The sequence below is a fragment of the Plasmopara halstedii genome (assembly GCF_900000015.1).
Source record: "Plasmopara halstedii genome assembly, contig: Scaffold_1211, whole genome shotgun sequence".
Classification (NCBI taxonomy): Eukaryota; Oomycota; class Peronosporomycetes; order Peronosporales; family Peronosporaceae; genus Plasmopara; species Plasmopara halstedii.
Window position 1 is genome coordinate 191,579 of NW_020188126.1, and position 21,899 is coordinate 213,477.

The 21,899-nt window shown below is 41.4% G+C and overlaps 11 protein-coding genes across 11 annotated transcripts; 5 read left to right on the forward strand and 6 right to left on the reverse strand.

Moving 5' to 3' along the window:
* Nucleotides 1-349: 349 nt before the first annotated feature.
* PHALS_00710 (30s ribosomal protein s9) lies at nucleotides 350-1,336 on the forward strand (the record flags this gene model as incomplete). The annotated part of the gene is made up of 2 exons (XM_024730432.1): nucleotides 350-449; nucleotides 633-1,336. 2 exons carry the CDS (start codon nucleotides 350-352, stop codon nucleotides 1,334-1,336), a joined length of 804 nt encoding a protein of 267 aa, XP_024580710.1.
* A 204-nt stretch (nucleotides 1,337-1,540) lies between these two features.
* Nucleotides 1,541-2,364, reverse strand: PHALS_00711 (snf7-domain-containing protein; the record flags this gene model as incomplete). The annotated part of the gene is made up of 2 exons (XM_024730433.1): nucleotides 1,541-2,290; nucleotides 2,344-2,364. 2 exons carry the CDS (start codon nucleotides 2,362-2,364, stop codon nucleotides 1,541-1,543), a joined length of 771 nt encoding a protein of 256 aa, XP_024580711.1.
* A 66-nt stretch (nucleotides 2,365-2,430) lies between these two features.
* PHALS_00712 (uncharacterized protein) lies at nucleotides 2,431-3,456 on the forward strand (the record flags this gene model as incomplete). Its single annotated transcript, XM_024730434.1, has 1 exon — nucleotides 2,431-3,456. One exon carries the CDS (start codon nucleotides 2,431-2,433, stop codon nucleotides 3,454-3,456), a length of 1,026 nt encoding a protein of 341 aa, XP_024580712.1.
* Nucleotides 3,457-3,614: 158 nt separating this feature from the next.
* PHALS_00713 (protein transport protein sec13) lies at nucleotides 3,615-4,842 on the reverse strand (the record flags this gene model as incomplete). The annotated part of the gene is made up of 5 exons (XM_024730435.1): nucleotides 3,615-3,663; nucleotides 3,745-4,213; nucleotides 4,277-4,521; nucleotides 4,586-4,701; nucleotides 4,795-4,842. 5 exons carry the CDS (start codon nucleotides 4,840-4,842, stop codon nucleotides 3,615-3,617), a joined length of 927 nt encoding a protein of 308 aa, XP_024580713.1.
* A 143-nt stretch (nucleotides 4,843-4,985) lies between these two features.
* Nucleotides 4,986-5,441, reverse strand: PHALS_00714 (Predicted membrane protein; the record flags this gene model as incomplete). Its single annotated transcript, XM_024730437.1, has 2 exons — nucleotides 4,986-5,131; nucleotides 5,192-5,441. The coding sequence occupies 2 exons, from the start codon at nucleotides 5,439-5,441 to the stop codon at nucleotides 4,986-4,988; spliced, it is 396 nt and encodes a 131-aa protein (XP_024580714.1).
* Nucleotides 5,442-5,631: 190 nt separating this feature from the next.
* On the forward strand, nucleotides 5,632-6,054 carry PHALS_00715 (uncharacterized protein; the record flags this gene model as incomplete). The annotated part of the gene is made up of 1 exon (XM_024730438.1): nucleotides 5,632-6,054. One exon carries the CDS (start codon nucleotides 5,632-5,634, stop codon nucleotides 6,052-6,054), a length of 423 nt encoding a protein of 140 aa, XP_024580715.1.
* Nucleotides 6,055-6,190: 136 nt separating this feature from the next.
* On the forward strand, nucleotides 6,191-10,223 carry PHALS_00716 (conserved hypothetical protein; the record flags this gene model as incomplete). The annotated part of the gene is made up of 4 exons (XM_024730439.1): nucleotides 6,191-6,997; nucleotides 7,069-7,858; nucleotides 7,937-7,971; nucleotides 8,079-10,223. 4 exons carry the CDS (start codon nucleotides 6,191-6,193, stop codon nucleotides 10,221-10,223), a joined length of 3,777 nt encoding a protein of 1,258 aa, XP_024580716.1.
* A 2,046-nt stretch (nucleotides 10,224-12,269) lies between these two features.
* On the reverse strand, nucleotides 12,270-13,030 carry PHALS_00717 (tyrosine-protein phosphatase non-receptor type 9; the record flags this gene model as incomplete). Its single annotated transcript, XM_024730440.1, has 2 exons — nucleotides 12,270-12,280; nucleotides 12,319-13,030. The coding sequence occupies 2 exons, from the start codon at nucleotides 13,028-13,030 to the stop codon at nucleotides 12,270-12,272; spliced, it is 723 nt and encodes a 240-aa protein (XP_024580717.1).
* A 1,564-nt stretch (nucleotides 13,031-14,594) lies between these two features.
* On the forward strand, nucleotides 14,595-16,730 carry PHALS_00718 (uncharacterized protein; the record flags this gene model as incomplete). Its single annotated transcript, XM_024730441.1, has 1 exon — nucleotides 14,595-16,730. The coding sequence occupies one exon, from the start codon at nucleotides 14,595-14,597 to the stop codon at nucleotides 16,728-16,730; it is 2,136 nt and encodes a 711-aa protein (XP_024580718.1).
* Nucleotides 16,731-16,756: 26 nt separating this feature from the next.
* On the reverse strand, nucleotides 16,757-17,337 carry PHALS_15179 (uncharacterized protein). Its single transcript, XM_024730442.2, has one exon. It carries the CDS (start codon nucleotides 17,220-17,222, stop codon nucleotides 16,791-16,793), a length of 432 nt encoding a protein of 143 aa, XP_024580719.1. The 5' UTR covers nucleotides 17,223-17,337; the 3' UTR covers nucleotides 16,757-16,790.
* Nucleotides 17,338-19,007, reverse strand: PHALS_00719 (mitochondrial pyruvate carrier 2-like; the record flags this gene model as incomplete). The annotated part of the gene is made up of 3 exons (XM_024730443.1): nucleotides 17,338-17,735; nucleotides 18,069-18,916; nucleotides 18,994-19,007. The coding sequence occupies 3 exons, from the start codon at nucleotides 19,005-19,007 to the stop codon at nucleotides 17,338-17,340; spliced, it is 1,260 nt and encodes a 419-aa protein (XP_024580720.1).
* Nucleotides 19,008-21,899: the final 2,892 nt, after the last annotated feature.

The following is a 21,899-nucleotide window of genomic DNA, read 5'->3' on the forward strand; positions in this document are numbered from 1 at the left end:
GCAAGCTCAGCTGTTATTTTAACTAATTGAGCTAGGTGAATTGGCTTTTAGCTTGACATGGTGCTCACTTTGATAAAGGTTGACGCAGATGCTCACAGTGATGCTGCCACCTAAGTGGTGCAAGGTCTACTTAGGAGGTGTGCTCAATCCGTTTGAGCTTTACAAAATCGTGAGCTCAGATTTCCAACTGCACATGAAGACTATCATTTCTCATAGTAGTAGTCAAAATTTCATTTTAGCCTAAATGTAAAAATTTATTACTCATCACTTTTTGATCAGAATGCTTCAAATTTAATAATTAAATACCCAAACGATTTGTCTGGCCACACATACGCGAGCCATTGAGAGCATGAAGGTGCTTGTACTAACGGCACGTCGTGTGGCGCGGGCAGCTATCCCAGCAGCGGTGACCACATTACATCCAAAAACTGTACAACCACTGCTAAATGGTGTATCGGTACCTATGGCACGCTTCTTAAGTGATAAATCCAGCGATAAAAAGAATGATGTTTCCAAGCTCTTCACGTCTAAAGACGACAGCGAAAGTGATAGTGACAGCGACAGTGATTTTGATTCCGAATCCGAATCTGATAGCGAGTCGGAATCAGGTGACGAGCATAATGCGGAGGTAGAAGAGCTTCTACCTATTGACGAGGAAGGCATTTCCACGGCTGAGAGACGGCGTCGTCTTGAAGCTTATTTGGCTCATAACGCTGATTTTTTTGACGAAAAGCGTTGGGGGGCGCAAGATGGTGAAAAATGGTTTGGTTTTGATGGAGATATGGATGCTGTTACTGAAGAGGGTGTGCCGACGTGGCTACAATCTGTACGCAATATGGTTAGTGTTGATGAGGAACGTGCCACCCGTGCTAAAGCAGCTCGTGTTGCCTTTCATGAGGCGAAGAATAAGGTTGTACGAGTACGAAATGTTGACGAAAAAGGTCGTGCATACGGCACCGGTCGTCGTAAGACAAGTACTGCACGTGTGTGGATTAAACCCGCCGCGCAGCCTTTAATGGGTCGTATTCAAGTGAACAAGAAGGATTTTGTGGATTATTTTGTGCGTGACTTTCATCGCGAGGAAGTTTTAAAGCCTTTTTCAGTAGTCGAGCAAATTGGTGGATTTGATGTGTACTCTACGGTTAAAGGAGGGGGCATGACTGGCCAGGCTGGCGCTGTGCGTCACGGCATTGCTCGTGCGCTACAGGAATTCAATCCCGAGATGCGTCCTGCACTTAAAAAGGCAGGACTACTCACACGTGACCCACGTATGGTCGAAAGGAAGAAGGCTGGTCAAGCTAAGGCTCGTAAGAAATTTCAATGGGTTAAAAGATAGATGCAACGTCATAGATAGGGCTGGAGTAAATCGAATTGGCGACCTTTGTCTATCTGTTCCTACACTGCCTGAGACCAATTATTTACTGCTATATCGAGTACAAAGCTGTTTCTTTCAACACAAAAGCAAGTACGCAGCTACTTTCTTCTTATTGCCATATATAATTAAAGCAGTAAAGCTTCTTTTTCTTCTGCTCTTGTAATCTTATGATACGCGTGATAGCGCCATGGATGCTTCGAGGTTCCGCAGAGCCTCTAATTCGTCTTCATCTGCGCTACCGACCACGTTTATGTTGGATTCAATCGCGTGTGTCGGTACATCTGGCAAGTTATACTGCGCGATCGGAGGTGAAGATATCGCCGCTGCAGTGGCTGCTAAAGTAGCTGCAACAGGCGCAGGTACAACTTTAGTTGGTTCTTTAGAAGTGGCAGCAATCGGTTGAAGCGTCTTCTCTTCCAGCTCAAGTTCCTCCATTTCGCGCAGTTCGTCTTCCAGCTCATCATCGTCATATAGTTGGGAGCCAAGTGGCTGTGAGATAGCACGCCCAATTTCATCCGCTGTCGCCATTTCCTCTTGAATATCATCCATAATGTTGTCCACTTTATCGACATTCATCTGATTGTGAATAGCTTTCATCTGTTCAGCGCCTGAGCGTAACGCTGTAAACGTTTCCATATTAACGTGCGCACTTTCAAGTGTCATAACTTGCGTTTCTAAAGTCATGCGTGATCCTTGAAGCTTTTCAACCTCAGCTTCATACATTTTCTTGCGTTTCAGCGCAAAGATTGCACCACGCTTATCATTAGCCGCACTTTTCTGTTTCGCTTCTTGCAGTTGTAATTCAATCTTTTTCACAATATGTAATTCTCTCTTTTCTAGCGAGTCGAGCTGCTCACGTAATTTACGAATCGTATCCGCTGTCGCCACGGGTGCCGCGCGCACAGGTGTCGCGTTCTTCCGCCCAAACCAGTTCATTTGCGAGAATCTCAACTTTTAATTATGTGAACCACATCGTCTGTTTCATTCATGTAAACCGACGAAACGCAATGGGTCCGTCGACATTTACTCGCCTAAGCCGCGACTGGAGTATTTTCATGCGGCAACCAGTGTTACCACGTCATAGTAAACGATTACATTCGTGGCTACGACATGTAACATTACTACGTACGCTTCTTGCGATCTGTGCATTTCTTGTATGTTGGGGGTACACTCAATTGCTGGTACGTTACGGTAGTATCTCACCTGTAGCTACAGCTTTCTTTACAAGACCATACGACGGTCGTACCGTCGACGATCTTCCACCATCACCACCATGGAGACCATCATTTCGTGTTGTAGTTTCACTTACGACAACACCTAGTCGATTACACAAGGTTATGGATAGTGTACGATCATTAACTAAACAAAATCTCGTCCCGGATCAAATATACGTGAACATTCCAGAAGGTCAAATGAAGCGACATCCTGAACGTTCATACGATGATACAGAGATACCGTCTGAGCTTTTAGAACTCGCACCATTGGTTCAAGTAAATCGTTGTGTCGATGATGGTCCAGCCACAAAATTACTTGGAGCTTTACGGATTGAGAAAAACTCATCAACATTAATTATTACACTAGATGACGACTTTGTATATCCACCAGAATTAGTGTCATCATTAGTCTGGGAAGCAGAGATCAAGCCAGATGATGCTTTAGGCGTTTGTGGATGGGGAATGCTACCTATGTGGCACGAAGTGGGTGTCGTGCCTGCCTACGTACCATATTTTATGCGCCCAAATGGACGCTTTGTAGATATCTTACAAGCATGCTGCGGTAATGCATATCGACGCGGATTTTTTACGGATGTGAAAGCTTTAGCAGATATTCCATCTGTGTGTGTAACTGTGGATGATGTGTGGATTGCTGGGTATTTACGCATGGTCGAACAACGACGTAGTGCATTGATAAGCAAGAGATTGGACCCTTTAGATCCACATTGGAAGATCATTGAAGCGCATTCAAGTGAAAGTCAGATGACACTTTCGCGATTTAATCACGAGCATCAAATTCACTACAAGTGTGTGAAAGCAATTGAGGAAAAGTTTCAACAACGCTGGACACGTAATTTTGAAGGATAGAAAATAATTGCACTAGTATAGTAGAAGAAGAAATACAACCGATAACTTATGCGTGTCTCACATGTTGTTACGTCAACTGTCATCCTGATCGGGTTGTAAAATTCAAGTTTCGAGCCTTTAAACAGCACTCAATCTTGATCATGTCTTCTAGTGCATCTTTAATTGCCATTATGAATGGCGCCAGCTTCATCTACAGACGAAATTTGACTGCAATAGACACAAAGATATAAGAAATTAGTCAGTAAAGATATCAATAATATATCAAGAAACGATCAAGCAGCACATTACATCCACTTCTTGTCAAGTGTTTCCTTCCAAAGCGTAACCTTGTGATCACCGGATGAGACAGCAAGTACATTCCCAGTGACGGACCAACTCACACGCCATACTGGAGCATCGAACGTGTGAAGAAGCTCACGCTTCCAAGCACTGTCTTCTGCAGTTTGCGACCAGATATACACATGTTTATCTTCGGAGCAACTAGCAATGAGATTCACTGGTAGTCCTGTGCTTGGAGCCCACGCAACATCTCGTACCCAATCAGTATGTGCGGGAACTGAACTAAGCTCTTGTTTAGTCCACTCCGTCTCGCCTTCTGCAAGGCTCCATATCTTAATCGTCTTATCACAAGACGCCGTAACTACACGGCGAATAGATCCCGTCGGACTTTGGGATCCCACCGAGTGAAATGGTGCCCAGCTCACAGCATTGCAACCCAATGCACTATCCTTAAAGTGGCTCACACTCCAACCTTCAGCTATATAGACGCACAAAAAATTATTTTAATTCACATGCGTTTCCACGGGCACAGACTACGTACGTGAGTAACTAAGTATGGAGACAGTTCCGTCAGCTGATGCACAAGCTAGTACTAGTCCGTACTCATGTGGTGCCCAGGCGATGCTGTTAACTGAGGACTCGTGGAAGGCATGCACATAAGCCTGTGTCCACTGATTCAAGCTCTGCTCACGATAGATAATCACCTTTCCATCGTATGAACAGGCTGCTAAGAGTACGCCAAACTTTGGATGAGCCCATGATACTTGCCATACAGGACCTTCATGACTATAATGTATATAGAAGGAATTGATATGGCTGAATCGACAATAAAAAGGATAATATGACGTACCCCGTTAAAATCTGCTCATTATTCTGCACATCTCCAGTGACGTCGTAGACTTTAATCGTACGATCAGAAGAACATGTAGCTAGACGTTTACCATAGTAATCAAGTTGCGCGTCATGCTATCACGCCACAAGATTGGAGCAAGAAGATGATGCAATGAATTCAAATTTAAACACTTAATTATACAGAAACAAGTGAGCAAATTGACGTACAATCATGTCTTCATGCTGCGTGTCGATGGAAAGAATGGGAGCGCTCATTATGACGCTTAAGTAATATGGGGAATTTTAGATAGCTTTCGTGGCACTTCGATAATTGAGATAAGTACGAATATGACATTGAGAAAGATTATTCATAGTAGTACAATAAAAGTCTCGCGAATTCTACAAATATTCGACTTGACTCACCAACCTGCATTCTCATCCTCATCAGGTATAACCATGACAAGACGTTGCCAGCCAAATTCTTTCCAATTTAATTGAAAAAGAAGCACCCACGAAATGAAGATAATTGTCCAGAAGCAGAAACCTAGAAGTGACCGTCGCACCCCTAAAAGTTAAGCATTAACACTGCGTCATGTGTCAAATACAAGAAACGTGAAATACGCACATAATGTAACACTGGCATCAAGATTGGGGTCCATTAGCTGTTTGCGGTAGAAAATAACGTTGACTAGATGCAGCCATGGCAGAAATGCCAACCCGCCAAAGAACATCTTGCGTGCTACGCTCTCATCTGCCTCCTTGTTCAGATTACGTGTAAAGTTTCCACGATTATTATTCTCAATCGGCTGTTCGATGCGCGGGGCTTCCTCCAACACAGGAGTGTCCGTCACAGACTCGTTCTGGTTGCTGGCCATCTTACGAATTAAGTTACTAAAAGACTTAAATGAAACGTAAAGTGATATGAAATCTTCATATAGTGTAATCGCAAACCTTAATATTAGGGCTACATTGAACTGGCGTTATGTTGGAAAAGACGCATACTACCGGTACCCCACTGGTAAATTATGACTACAAATACCACACAGCAAATTCATATTGAAGGAAATGAACTATCCGCCGCCGCTAGGTACTTATCAGCAAGGTTACCCGCCTCCTGGCCAGCCATATCCACCTATTCAAGGTCATCCACCTCCACACGTATATCCGTATCCAGGTCAGCCATATCCGCAAGGATATCAACCTCCTGGACAGCCATATCTGCAAAGTTACCCACCGCCAGGCCCAGCTCAATACCCTCAAGGTTATCCTGTACCTCCTACTGTTTACGCTCCACCACAATACCATAGTCAAGCCTACTATGCTGCTCAAGGACGTCATCTTTTCGTACAAGCGACGCTCTCACATGGTGGATGTGTGGTACCTCAGCCTCATTACGTTGCTTATCCAGGTGTTGCGTATGGTAGTGGTTACTATAATAAGAAAGGAAAGTTTAAGCGCTACAAGTTCAAACACAAGCGCTTTTTTTAAATTTAATTAGATATTAAGGAATCAACTTGCATTGAAGTTAAGAGTTTACTTCATTACTTTAGTGTCATGTGGTACACTAAAATACTTATATATGTAACCCTTACTTTTAAATACCGATACGATTTGATTAGTCCGCATGGCAGGCACACGGCTGCAGATCGTAGGAACATTCGTGCTATTTGTGCTGCTTGCAGCACCTGTGGCTTGGCTTTTAACACAAGTAGAGCGTGTAGAACTTCCTGTCTCGCGCATCCAGCAATTATCATGGGCGGCGTCGCGCTTTAAGACACCACCCGATACATTTTACGTGGATATCTACAGTTTTGGCTCAGTATCGTCACCTCCGCCGTCTTCCAGCATTACTAGCATTGTATACGTACCACATTCTATGCATCTAAGCACCGAACAGAAGCAGATGCTGCAATTTGGTCTTAACAATGGTCCACAGGCAACGGATGATGCGCTGAAGACGTTGGTGACACAAGATTCCAAGCACTTCAGTATCTTTTTAATAGGCGATGAGAATGCAGCTTCGGCATCTCCAATTCTGACAGTAGGGAAGTATCGTCACGCGTGGTCATTGGATAGTCAACTACTTGAAGGGGGTGCAGTTCATATTGCCTTAGAAAAGCTGATTCGAACGCATGTGTACCCTCAAGACGATATGGAGCGTGATAACCAGAATACCAAATCACAATTGGCGCGAAGAGCATTGCGCTATCGTCTGCAGTTCTCATTGCTTAAGGAAAATCCATTGACACCGTGGAATGAGAATTTACAGATGCTTGTAGATATGTATCTAAGTCATTTCGTGCGCAAAGTTGGAGCACTTGCCAATTTCACGGTAGAAACGCAGGTGATTCAGTACGCGAGACTTGCCAAGGAGGTTACTTCAAATTCAGACGGCACCGAATTCCACATTAATGCAAACGACTTGAAGCATGTGAGTGACATATTTTCGACTTCTTTTTTAAAGGTTAACTATTGACACTTGATGTTCGATCTTTCGCGTAGTTCAAAAGCACGAATGACTATCTAGATGCGTCAGTGTTGGACGATGGCGAGCAAGTGCTGCACTTTATGGCTGCACTTCCGGACGTACAACACGCACCGTTATTTATTCGTCCAGAAGAGGACAATGCTAATTTGGCAACAGCTTTTGAGCTGCCGGGATGGGGTATTGTGGTAATTCTCAACCCTTTTAAGCTCGATAGTACTTCTTCAATGACAACACGAATGTACGAATTGCAACGAGTAATGGGACTATTCATCACAGAGTTTCGAACATTACTTGGCGTACCATCGTTTTTTCATCGACAACAGCAAGAGAATGCAGCAAATGGTCTTCCAAGACAACAACTGCTCTTTCTACCGTCTTCTGTCGATGGTATTGCTGATTGGGAGTTGGATGTTATCATGCGCGAACGCTTTACAATGCTTATGCAGACAGCAATTGAGACATTGCAATCTACATTGAAGCTTGTTGAGACACTACCAGAATTGAGTGTATTAGAACGCGTTCAAGTTCGAGTCCAGAAAGCTGTCACAAGACTTGAAGCTATTCTCTGTGATCAAAAATGGCAACATGAATGTGTCGAGCCGTCAGATCTGCATACTCTTCTAGCAATGGCTCGTCAGGCTTCCGAACTAACAGACGCTGCGTATTACGATCATACAATGATTCGACAACTTTATTTTCCTCAAGAACAAATGCTTGGTGTCTACGCACCACTTCTCGCTCCTCTCATTCTCCCATTTTTATTAGGTCTAATCCGGGAGATTAAACGTTATAAAGCAAAGAAGAGTAAGAAACGATAACATGGCTACATTTTTTACTATTATTTTAATATATCATTCCTAATAGTATTAACGGGATTTTGAGGGGAGATCGTTCAGACCAGAACATTTATCTGCCAGGTATGTGCATGTCTTTCGCCTCTAGAAGCTTGAAACTCACTTGAATATCTCACTCTTATCTCTCTATATATCGTCTATGTCTTCCTTATACTAATCACATTTATTAGATCAATTCAAATCGTGCTCTAGACATCTTGACAATCTCGTCTTACACGCCTGTTATGGCTTCCAAAGATTCGCTATTCGATTCATCTTTAGACGAATTACCAGCTTTTTTCTCAAATGGCAGTGTAGATGATACCAAGTACGAATCGTTACTAGCAGATTTGCGTGCTCATGATCTACTTGGGCCTATAGAAAGTAGCGCTCAGGCCAGTGATACCGGCTCGTCAATTTTTTTCAATGACGCTTTTTCTGCTATTTTTATGGGAACATTTCAATCAAAACATGTTACTAAGACTGATGTCGAATCTTCTCGTGCACCACCAGGATTAGGAGCACCGTCGGAGGATTTAAAGTGGGCAAGAGGTCAACAATTATTCTCCAGACTTGAGGAAAAGTTTCAAGGCTCTGGAGGTGAGAAAACGGGAGCTAATGAACGTGCGCCACCCCCTGGTTTAAGTTTGGATCAAGATACGGAATTGGATGAGAGTCAAGTACCTGGATTAAAAGGACTGGGTCTTGATGATGACGATACGGCATTCGAACCACCAGTTCAGGCTCCTCCTCCGCTTCCACACCCACCACCTATTCCTATGTCGCCGACTCAACCACCTAATGCTTATGGTCTACAATCAGTGCCATCCAACACACAACAGCAACAGTATTTGCCTTCTCCACCTCACATGCAGCACCGTCCACCACATCCTGTTTACATCCAAGGTCACCAATCTATGCCTTCTCAAGGATTGCACCCACCTCCACCGCATTATCACGGACGTGGTCCACCTCCTCCACTGCGTCCGCCATTTGTCGGTCCTCCTGGTACATTTGGACGTTCTGGTGTGCATCAGCCATTACCACAACTGCATTCATTTTCATTCAAAATGATGACCCCACGTGATGTGAATTTTGTCATGCAGCAACAAATGAAATGGTTACGATCAAGTGATCCATTTAGTGATGATTATTATTTTCATAATTATATGCAGAAACGCAATCGAGGTACTGGAGCTGGTCATGCATCCGTTCCATTACCATCTTGGAAGTTACAGCATGTCAAATCAGTTGATCCACGTGATGCACAACGCGAAGTGAAGTCAAGGAATTGGGAGAATGAATATCACGTTCTTGGACGTAACACTAAGAGTAGTTTATATCGTCCGAAGCAATTGCTCAACTTAGCTAATAAGGATATATCTACTCTGTCTCAAGCTCCATCAAATATAAATGATCCAGAATGTACTGCATTATGTGGTGATAGCAATGATGCGGTATCTTCAGCAGCTGAGTCAAGTAGTGAAGCTGCTAGTTCCAAACACTTGCGTGGTTCAAGCCCTGGTGCATTGGTTGTTGCAGCAGAAGCACAAGCTGCCAAAGTTTTAAAAATGAGTGAAAATGCTAGTCGTAATTCTGTCTTTGCAAATGATACATGGACGTTGCGTCTTCAGCTGGATCGTGGAATGCAGTGTTTGCTTTCGTTACAAGATGCTCGTCATTTATTAGATGCTCGTGGTATTAACGTGCAACAATTTCATTCAATGTGTGAAGATGAGATGGATATCGCTCTTGTTGAATTACGATCACGGACCACGTTATTACTTCTCGAACTTGCTGCTCTACTAGGTGTCAATGTGACTCATAATGCGAAAGAAAGTGAACCACATGGTGTTATGAATTGTGACTTAAAGCAGCTACAAAAGATGTTGATGGTAAGTAAAGGAAAGATTTTGGTCAGTCGTGCCCTTCCATTATTACATCCATCCGCTCGATTTGTGCTTCTACCTCATGTTGTCACGTATCTATTATCTGGAATAACAAATGGTGGAAGTTATCAGGACAATGATGATCGGTTGTGTCAGACACTAGTACTTTTGTTACTTTATGTACCACCTTCACCACCACTTGAATTACTTGTCGAGTGTTTACAACGTGCACTTGATAGTCACAATGTTCAATCACTTTCACTTGTTTTACACAATCGAGCACGTGCTGAAGCTTTTCAGGCATTACTTCAACGTGGTGCTTTAGCTATTCAAGAGCTTAAGGCTGATGATATGAAGGTTGAGCATGTGAATGCGATTAAAGAAGAATGGGAATATCATCAGAATGTGTTTGTACAAATGGCTACTGCTATGAAGCAAACAAATTGATACGGAATGAGTCAATTTGACATGAAAATGCATGAATTTTTTTTTGATTTTTAAGATTAAACAATCACTTGAATGCTTTTGAGGTTTTTTTTGGTAATTTTTCTTAATTTCCGGAATATTTGCTGCAAGAAAGAAATATTCTAATCGACAACATAATGTCGTAAGAAATAGTATACTACCCAGAAGTAGTAATTGTAGAATACTCCATCGTGCCGCATTAAGTACTATATGGTCATTCCAACAATTAAAAGGATCTTCATGACGCTTTATGATGCTGAATAATCCAACAATGGACCAAGTGATAGATGTAAGAGAAAATAAAGCAAGTCCAAGTACCACAACAGTTTTATTTGATCGTGAATACTTGAGACGAGAATGTCGAAAGATTGGACAACATACAGTCAACATTGTTGCTAGTAACATTGTCAAATACACACATATAGTGCCAGCGAAATATGTTGATGGTGAAATGACTTTTGATGTCTTGCACGCCTTGATATGATGCCAATCGACTAGATTAAGTAATATCAATAAAATTAATATTGGAAGTAGTAAAGCTCGTTTAGTTATTCTCGAACAGCACATACATCGGAAATATTGAATCATATTTTTAAAGATCTGTATAAGAAAATGAATTAGTCGTGCAATTTCTAAAGATGAGTACATGTTACTTACGTCAACATCAATAGTTAGAAAAGCTTCTCGTAGAATCATCCACGTTCCTATTAGCAAAGTAACTCCAGATAGTAACAAACAGAGTATCACTAGCCAATTTGATGTCAAACAACCAGAAGTTCCACACAATATGAATCCAAAAATGCTCCACATCACAAGTCCAAGAGCTATACCAGTCACTTGCCATCGACATTGAGATTTGAAATGATCGTACAGTGCATTTTTTTCGCAATTTATTGGACACTTCTTCTTCTTTATTTGATGGTGCAATACAAATGCTATTAAAACAGACAACACGAGCAGTGAAAGGTCGATGAAGACACGTAGATGAGGTAGACAATCAAGAGATTTAGTCATGGAAAGTTGATTTATAGACGTTTGTACGCTAAAGAGAAAAAAACCTACACTATGCTATAAATACAATAAAAAGCGCACAATTGTACGATCAATTAAGTACGAAAGTTACTTAAAAGTTGTTCCTGTAGTGACTTTAATTCGAAATGAGAACCTGATGATACAGGAATAGTCATTCCTTGCTGTCCGGACGGAAATGATTGCTGCTGTATTGATTGGTGATCAATATTTATTGTTCCTTGTTGTACATTTATTGGTAATGATGATTGCATCTTCATCGACATGTTTGACTGTTGTATACCTTGCGCATACGTTCCAACCCTCATCTGTTGCTGCATCAACATTGTCCTCTGTTGTAAGTTATCCATATTCTGCAATGTTTGTTGAGGACAATGAGCTGGAAATTCCATCGACAATAATTGTTGTGGAAATATTGAAGATTGTGAATTATTGCATTGCATTGGAAGAGTTTGAGCTATAGGTAGCTCAACGTCGAAATTGATCATATCAAGTGATTGAAAATCACGATGAATCTTTGCACGACGTTCTTCTTGTTCTTCTCGTTGCTTCACCTTTTCTTGATTCTTATTAATTGCCCATTGTAATTCCTGTAACCAATTTCCACGTTCTTGTTCACTCGTTGCGACCAATATATGACCTCCAATAACACCAGGAATATCAATTCGAAATCCACAACCTTTCATCTTATCATGTAATAATACAGTCATGACTTGTACTTCATAATTAATAGGAACAATAATTATTGGTCGACGACTCGAAACTTTTTCATAAAGCAATAATACTTCAGGACGAAGCACTGCAAAGTGTTGAATCCATACACCATCCATCTTCTTTCGCATCAATGATCCACGAAGGATACTATTTCGCATTTCACACACATCTACAGCACTTACATTTGCATATTCCATTCCATTCAGACTCTCATTTAACTCCATTTCGTTCTCTTCCAATCCATATCCAATATCTTCTTCTTCATCAAGATCAACATCCTCAACATCAGCTTGTTTCTTCATCCATATACATGGATGCATCATCATATAATTACCTCCATAACACTGTGGAATGGCTGTCAATGGTAATATCATATTCAATTCTCTTACATCACTTATCACTCGAAGACGTTCCTGAGTACGTTTTCCTAATAGTTTCGACAAAAAAATTGATAAAACTTTCGTAAATGCTGAACCATGAAGAACTAAAATCTGTTTTACCACTTCAGGATACCATTTCTTACAAAGTTGTAAGATATCTCGAAACATTTTAGTTTCCAAATTCACTAACGAACAATTTTCGAGATCAATAAGAAAGACAATACCCGGTGCATTACGAGATTCCATAAGTTCAACAGCTAAATCCATCAAATACACACATAATCGACGTGCATTTTCAAGTGAACTTTCAACCGATCCATCAACTGCACCGTGTCCTTGTCGTTGTAATTTCTCACCATCTCCAAAAGCAGGTTTAAAATGCTGCAATTGTAATAAAAGAACGACACAGCCTTCAAAATTCTCGGGATCATTTAATAAATGGGCGTAACCTTTTCGTAGCTCTTCTTGAAGAGTGGGAAGTCCGACATTTAGGTTCAAAAAGTGCATTTCAGATCGAAAGGCGTGCTTTTCCTTTAATTGAAAAGCTGAAAGCATGATATCTCCATGATTACGACGCAATGTACGAATCATCTCGGCTTGAGTATATACATGAGGAAGAGCTACTGCATTTACTAGTGCTTCAAGAGGTGTAGGATTAGAATTCATTGGGATGAGAAGAAGGTTGTTTGAAAATGGAAGACGTGATGCTATTCTTGAAAACATTTATAAAACGATATTTTTAAAATGATTTTTTTGTAGATGATTCAAATACATTTCGTAGGGATTTCACTCCGACTAATCGTCGCGCTTTTTGAGATGGTGCTAGTTTGATATCTGCGCAAAGACCTTGAACCCCATACAGTGATAGCACTCATAGACCTACTTGGTACTATTGTGTTCTGGAGACAAATATCGCGCCCTCGATTCTAACAGAAGAGAAAACAAGACTAACTTAAGCCCTGTTTAATACATAATTCTTTGGCCTTGCTGCACCTGTCAGTTGCAGAACCGCAATCGTCAATTTACAGAGTCGCCTGCCCATATTACAGCTTAATACTGACAAAATACTCATCCTCGCAGCTGCGACCTCAAGTAACTAAGAAATAGTATTACATCGTGACTGCTGGCTTTGCCTCTCGCAAAGCATAGGCAGACCTAAGCAGGTCCTTGCAACCACCCAACGGTACACATAACCGCTTGATCAGTTAGGTGTCTATATAATACTTCTTGTTACTGCACACATTTGAAAAAGTCTGGGTTTTGTGAAGCTTTGGGAACTTCTGATAGATTCAAAAGTGTCGTGAATTCACGATGATAACCAAACATCAATTTTTTTGTACGCAGGAATATCGGAAATGCAGAGCCATAACTGTGTACGTTGCGACAGAAGCAGTTAAACCAAAATCCGCTAGTCTTACGGTGCGATCCTGAAAGTTGCACTGAAACCGCTAGTTTATGCATAACTTTGATACTTCGGGTGTGAAGTCAATACGCACTTTCGCCCGCCGAAATAACAAGGTGATGTCATTGTGCTCAGCTTTTGAGTTAGATTCGATTTCAATCTAACTCAATATTCGAGTACATTGACATCTCCTTGTCCCTCCTGTCATATGAGAGATATATAATACAATCTACTCACGGCTGAATCCGTCCTAAAGCGCAATTTCTAATACCCTTATAAACAAAGATCGCGCTCGAAAGTGTATGATGTGGACTAGGCTCATCTGGCAGATTTATCATACAGAGAAATTACTCGACTAATAGAGTTTTGCGTCAATGAATACAAAGAGGATTAACTCAAAGGCTGTCTCAAGAACGCGAAGCCAAAATTCTACTAACTATCAAGACTGTCACACTGATCGCTAGTTTAAATATCGTACAAATGGTGGACCCCTACGAAATCAAACTGCACGCGATTTGTATTTACGAGAAGACCTAAGAGTTTCCATACATCGTATTCAGTACATCGTTTAGACTAACAATTGTAATTTCAGAATACACTCATGGAATTCGAATTCCTAGAGTTGGTAGCATCACACTGATCTCGTTACGCAAACGTTTAATGAAATTCTTCAAAGCATTTAACACTGAAGAGTCACAACTCACAAATAGCTTTTGCAGTGTTCCGTAATAGCCAACATTTGTTCTTCTTACTTCCTAGTCTATAGCAGTATTTCAATGTCTTCTAAGACCGATACAACCTGTTAACGAAGACTTGTCGACTTTCACAATGTCCAACACTAACGCGAACATTTTGAATATTATGCGTCAAGTGAGTGATCCATTACAAAGAATCGAGTATATCGTTTTATGGATACTTCTCATGTCTTGTCATGGATTGTGTGCAGCTTTTCTTCTCATACAAGCTCGAATTTACTTTTTTCTGGAAGATCCTTTAATGGCTTACTACGCCAACTTACTCGCAATTCCAGAACGTCGCTACTTTCGTTTATTTGGAGCACTTGGAGGGGGGTTGGGAGTACTCCACCAAATACTTTTAATTCTTCATGTGTTATGGTCCGTAATCTCACAATCTCTTACTGTCTTTCCACGTATTGAGATTGTCAATCGATTACTTCAATGTATTCAAAGACACGTTCAATTTACAAATACGAGATCAGACATTTCTTCTTTATGTGGTATCCTCACGTTTTTGAAAACAATTTCGATTGCAGCTTTACAAGGTATCCTAGATATTCAAGGAGATTACTTTGTAGAGATCTTTTTACTACGCAAGGTTGCTGAAGCTAGTGCACAGATCGTTCAGTGCTATCATTATAGCACTTTAATCGGTCAAGTTTGGATAAATAATCTGTACACAGCTGCAGTTGTATTGAATTGTTGGATTACACCAATTCTGGATTATTTCATGCTCAAGTCTGACATCCACACAATCAAAGAGGAACCAAATGGCATTCTAGCAATGACCAATGTTGGTGTTTCAATTCGAATGCGGACGTTTTGCGTTATGGTTGATACATTATTGACGATCATGACATGTCTTGCTTTTCCTGTTGCTATTTTTGTACCTTACGCTCGAACTTTTAGTGTAGAACTACTCAGTTTTCCTAATGAAATCTTGTACGACGATGTGGCTTTCCCCAATCTAGTTCATGAAAATCAAGCGGTTTTCGCACTCAATTTTCTTGATGGTGTTACCAAATTGATTCCACACTTGAGTATTTTGCTTGGTACAGCAAGTATAAGTCTCGTCCTAGAGTATTCATCACCTCATCGATTTAAGAATCGCTTAGGCCAACGAAAAGTTTTCGCGAAAAAATCAGTTGCAGCGTTTAAGCCGGAGATTGACAAGAAACCAAATTGTTTTCAAACATATACAGTGAAATATTCATACAAATGTAAACGACCAGAATGTGCCATTGGGTGGGTCATATTAAGGCGAGTAGTGGTTCCCATTGTATTTATTGTTGCTGGAGTTCTTTTACTAGGATTGCATCTCAACGCCATTCACTTATCAACTTCAGTCGATCCAGATACAATAAAAATATGTCGACAAGGTCTTCGACCGTGGTTTGCAGTTAATGTGAGTTGCTCAGTTCTTGAATTTAGTTGTTACGATCATGGTGTAATTTCACCTTCAAACGATGCGTTGGATCACTTTCAGAGCGATTCTGTTGCTGTCATAGTCTTTGCACACTGCTCAGACTTTGTGATGCCTTCAGTTATTCGCCAATTTCAAAATTTACTTGGTCTCGAACTTTGGAACGTTTCAATCACAAAATGGGATATTGATGCTGCACTCAACGCTGATCTTCACCCAAATATGGTTTATCTAATCATGGCTTATACGAATATGAGCGAGATGCCTCGAGGTATTTTAACGAAACCATTTCCACCACTACTTGATGACATTGAAATGTCAATAACAAATCTTCAAGTTGTGCCAAAAGAAGTAGCAGAAACGTGGGCCAATGTCAAAATTGTTTATCTCGAACATACTCCATTGAAAGAATTTCCAATTCCGTTGTTTCAGATTGGAGTTAGAAGTGTGTCGTTATTAAACAATGGACTTAAAGATATTCCCAACGATTTATTCACAACAGTTTCTTTTCCGAACGAATATTTTGAAGTTTGTTTCTCGTACAATGTGATTGAAACACTTCCTTCTAAGATGAGAGAAAGTTTATCAATCAGCTATTTAAGTCTCGATCACACAAAGTTAAAGAAATTGTCAGTATGGGCCAGTACTTGTAGAGAGCAAATAGCTTTGGGTGGAAGTCCAATTTGCAAGGATATGAAAGCAGTTATTCCAGATATTGCGGATTGTACTGACTCAGGATGGAATCCAATGCTTGAAGGACGATATCCCTTGCAATTAATTGCTTCTTTCCGAGCAATTACTTAAGTTACTACCTTTACTATTGATAAAGTTGAAAATTGTAGTGTATATTATCAAAAGTTCTCATTAATATTCTCGATGCTTCCTTTTACGAAATCTATGAAAGTCTCGTTCGTAGTCCAAGTAGTCATGAGAGTGATCTTTCTTGAATTGTAGACTTCTGCAAGATAGTTTTCTTTCATGAAAGTACAAATACTTTTCACAATTTTGACGATTCTGATAAAAGCATGTATCAACTTGATTGTTGTATCTCTGATTCCATCTATCATTTCTCTTCGTGTCTTTAAAAAGATGATGCTGAGACTCAAACTTAGCAGTAGAATGAGCAAGAATTTGGCGTCGTTTTAATTCAGTAGCCCGTCGATCAGCGTCTTGCTTTGCCTTTGCATGTCGATATGTCTGATTAATGGTCATCACTCTTTTACCTACAACCTCGGGAAACCTCAATAAAACAAGTGTCAGCACGACAAAAATTCGCTTGAAACCCTTTCTTGCCATTAGCTTCTTACAGTCTAAACCTGGTGATTTCGTCACCTAAAAATAACTTTATTTTTAAGTATTTACTTTTCAAATTACAAAACGTAATTTTCAAACTGTTGATATCAAGTTTAAGCTATGCAGCATCTGCAACCTTCTTCGGGTTGTACGTAAACTTGCGATAGAATTGAGTGAGTCCCGTGCCAGCCATAAACACGTTGACAGCAAAAAGATTCCAATTCTTTGGAGTGATGACCAAACTGTAGCGGGACCAGATGAGACCTGTAGCAGTTACTGCGGCCTGTTGAGCCACTGAAATGTGCTCAGGTGAACGTCGCATGTCAGCGATATTGGCAATGGAAATGGCCCATTTAAATGTTGGTGCCCAGAAATGCACAGTAAATGGACCAGCTGGATGACTTAATATGGACGTAAGTTTTGGGCTGTTTGTCACGATCTGATGCTCCAGAATCTTCTGCTGAATGCGGGGAACGATAGACGGCAGCATCTTGAGCGACAGATGAAAATTACAAACTTAAAATTCGGTAAGATATTGATTTGAAATATTACATATAGCCACTTTGATGGATTCAAATATTACACATAGCACTCGATACTATTCATGGTGAGTTAAGAGCTCTAGTGATGCATAACAACACTGAAAAGCTTATGAGGACGTGCAAAGTCTTCAATGTAATCAACTTTGATGCTTAAGGGTTAAGATCCAATTCGTTGTATCATGTCAAGCGCATATTTATTGCAACCTTTTGTCAACTTACAACTTAAGCTCCCCAACGACTACTCTGCTTTATCCTTGATCAAGACAGGATTGTCACCAATTAAATAGATAACTCAAAAGTCGTGAACAAATGTCCTGTCGACGCTGTGGTGGAAGCATAATATCAGCATCTGTGGGATCAACTTCCAAATCTCTCGATCCCAAAGTCTGACGGGTTTGAGCACCAAAGTAATTCGAAACAGGTGCTTCAATGAGTTCACTTGCGCTTCGATCAGACGGATAACATTTCTTGACACCAACCATTATACTGTTTGCCAACATTCTTCCGTCATAGCTAAGAGCTTTCTCCGCTTGAAGTCTTGTATGGTAACGCAAATGAAGCCAATTTCCGCCACTACTACTCGAGTAGTTAATAACCTCACCCATGTCTTGAAATTGGTGAAGGATGAAAGATTGAGCACTCGATGGAAAGCCAAATACTGTTACCCAGTACTGTTTATCTTGCCCCCATTCGTCGCTGTGAAGGTCTGGATAATACGAATCTCTTGCTATCGCAGCTTTACGTCGAGCAGCTGCCGCTTCCTCATCGTCTACACTAAAAGACTCTGCGTTAAATCCGACAGGATGTAGCAGTGACATTGTTGGTGGAGGGGGAACATCATCATTCTCAGTGTCTTTATCGTCAGTAGTCTGTTGAGATATGCCGTTTTTGCGTCGGCGTGTGCCCAAACTGTCCTGGTAACGACCGCCGAAGCTAAAGGGTGAATCATCCGGTATCTTTACACTCTGTTTACTACGATCCATGGATAAACTTTCTGCAAAAGTAAGACGTGGTTTTGCCTTTGATGATAGCACATTGGACTCAGAATGGACGCTAGGAGTGCTTTCTTTAGACTTGTCAGACTTTGGAGTGGACTGTAATGCTGTTAGAAACGATGGAAAATAATCTTCATCTTGTACTGTAGTTAAAGAGTGACTGCAGAAGAAAGTTGAACGTAGTGTTAGATACGCAATCAGCGACTAGTCTTGCTACGTTAAGGGAGGATGACGGACCTAGTGGACGCCATGATAGGGATTTAATACACTAAAGCTGATACATTTTTTACATTTACATGTAATTTTAGTGTACATACAAAAGACAAGATAATTTTCACAATTTGATATTATAGTTATCCACTAAATAGTCATAGTAAATATCAGCGTGTAAATTATTTGAGAATCAAATCAACTTCAATGTATTGCGCGAATGCTGCTTCGTGAAGTTGGATGACGATTTGATGATCGGTTAAAGCTTGCTTTGAAGACGCACCAACGCGGAAATGATGACGATGTCCAGCTAACCATCAATGAGTGAAATCTGGCTAAGAAACAGAGTCACACCGACTCTGCCAAAATCATTAGGCTGAACATATGATCGTGTACCTTTTCAAGATGCTTGCCGCGCCGAGGCGGATTCTTCTCATACATACGGGCGTTCAGCTCACATCGAGAGCAGAACGAGCGTCAAATGTTGCTTCGCACGCATTTCCTGATCCCACAATCAATCACTTCTTTGGATAACCGCCTGCGCCAAGAGCGGCAGTGGCTTGATATAATTCGGACCATGGTTGAAGAGTGCCCGTGGATACTGGAAGCTGGTGAAAGTGCAGATGGGTACCGTACTCAATACATACTGAGTGAGGAAAACGCGTCGTCATACTCGTCTCAAAGCTTTGCAAGCTAGCTTTAGAGAAGCGGATGCCCAATAAGGGCGTCAATGTCTATCTGTATGTAGTGCAAAGCATGATGAGGCCCTTGAAATGAAAATCCAACAACTCAGATTTCTTCTGTTTACAAACCCGCTCGTCTCCATGAAATAGTAGTTACGGCTACTGACCAAGTATCGAAATCACGACACTGGTGGTCCCCATTAATTAGTTTGAAGAGCGCTGTGACGAGTGATCCTGTCTCTCCTTAAAGAAAGCTTGACCGAAAGTCCACCGTAGATTTGCCTGTATTACCGCGATATTGCCTTCAAAGATCCTGTATAAACTTCAACTCATATCAGCTTCTAGAGAAAGTCTATCCTCTCCACTTCATATCAAGGACTCGTATTAGCGCTTGCGTATCCACCGGTCCACCAGATGCTTCACATAACAGTGAGCCGCTCATTGCTTAGCAAGCAGTGCTGGTGGAGGTCGAACCTCCCGCGGCTGGCCATCATGAGCTCCCTTAATTATGAAGACACGTCGACTAATTCCGAGATCACGTCGTGCGTCCGAGGCTGCAGTGATGTCAGATCCAGGATTTGATCGTTGGGTATCGTCATCACAGTGCCTGGGTTGAGGCACCTAGGCGAATTAAAACTGTATCGTTGTTTATGGCAGAGGGTGGATCAGCTTTAAGGGAAAGTAAAGACGTTGCTTCGTTTGCAACAGAGCTCTTCTCGTCCGACTGGATCGCAGTAGAGGGCCATGCTATGGCTTCAGTACGCACACGTAAACACTTAATGTTTTTGAATTGGCGTTGCGATAATCAGAGTTAGCGCTAACCAAATTTCGTGACAACCCTGCACAGTCCGATGTAGCGCGGTCACAACTTTTGGCTTATAGACCGCGGGCACGTAGGTTGAGTGCATTCGATTAATACATTTTGCCCCATACCAAATGCATGTGTGCTTCACCTGAATCTATCATTGACGCTTACAGCACGATTTGGCTTGCACATGTTTCGACACAAGTTTAGTCGAGATAATATTGGCAAGTAGCTTTTAATCGACAGCCCCGCCGTCACTTGCACAGAGCCACTTTGTTGTGCTATCAAAAGTCAATGGCTTTCGGCAATTCACCAAATCATTCTTGTAAAATAAAGGCAAGTCTATACAGGGGTGCACTACGTTATTCAACGCAAACGCAAGGAATTCAAGCGACTCGCTTCAGCACCGCGATCTCCCCGCTCAAGTGCTTCGGAGGATATCATTTACAACGCGATCACGCGCCCATCTGCTTGCAGATAGTCGTCGATTGACATATTCAATGCAGTGTCTCACACCGCAAATAATTTTGTCAAGATTTCGCTGTAAAGCGCGGACATCTGTCTGATACAATGTCTCCCGGTATGCCATGTTGGCAAAACCATTTCAGATTGGTTGGTTTTTCGCCGGTCACATTATCGCTGACAGAATCATAATGAGTCATTTTGCTTGGACGTTCCACAAAGACAGCCACTGGACATATCATCTGCAGTCCCAAAGATAAAGCCTGTACCGGGAAGTGCCAGAATCTGCCGGAGCCAGCAGGCTAGCCAAAGATGTCGCCGCTTGCGGGAAGAGTCTATTCAATTAACACGTCTCACGCGTGTGCACGTATATGATAAGCCACAAATACATAGTGATGTATTGGTGGCCCATCATACATTAGTGACCTTGCAGTATGTTTTCGGACCGACTGTATCATTTGCCTCGTTTAAGATTCTGTGCTTGAGGTCATCATCATGATCTAAAACTGCAAATTGAGTGTCAAGAGGGTCAGTGGTGGAATACAGCAAGCCTTTGAATAAATCACAGCGGTACAAACGAGCAACCGCATGTTTTGATCAAGCGGCATCTGGGGTCTCAATACTCAACGCTTTCATCAGCTTGTACATACGTGGCACCTGACACGAACGTTGTGCGTACCGCCTTATCAATTGGAGACCTACTCATCGTGGTGTGCGCCGATTAATACTCGATATGACGCAAAAACGCATCAGTCACAACATCAAGCCAACCAGGATTATGTCTTATTTCAAAATATCATGTCATTTTGGGTGAATGAACATCGCTGTGCGAATCGACGCTTGATCTGTTTGGAAAATTGATACTTTAGTGCAACATGGGAGCCGAAAAGACAACTTTAAGTGAATGTATATGCCTGTTTCATCCTGGTTCGTCTTTCTGATTAAATTCAGTCAAAAAAATCATGAACGCTTCCAGTTAATGC

Excerpts from the sequence above, each read along its gene's own strand:
- PHALS_15179 (XM_024730442.2), bottom strand. The coding sequence starts at position 17,222 with ATGGCAAGAAAGGGTTTCAAGCGAATTTTTGTCGTGCTGACACTTGTT.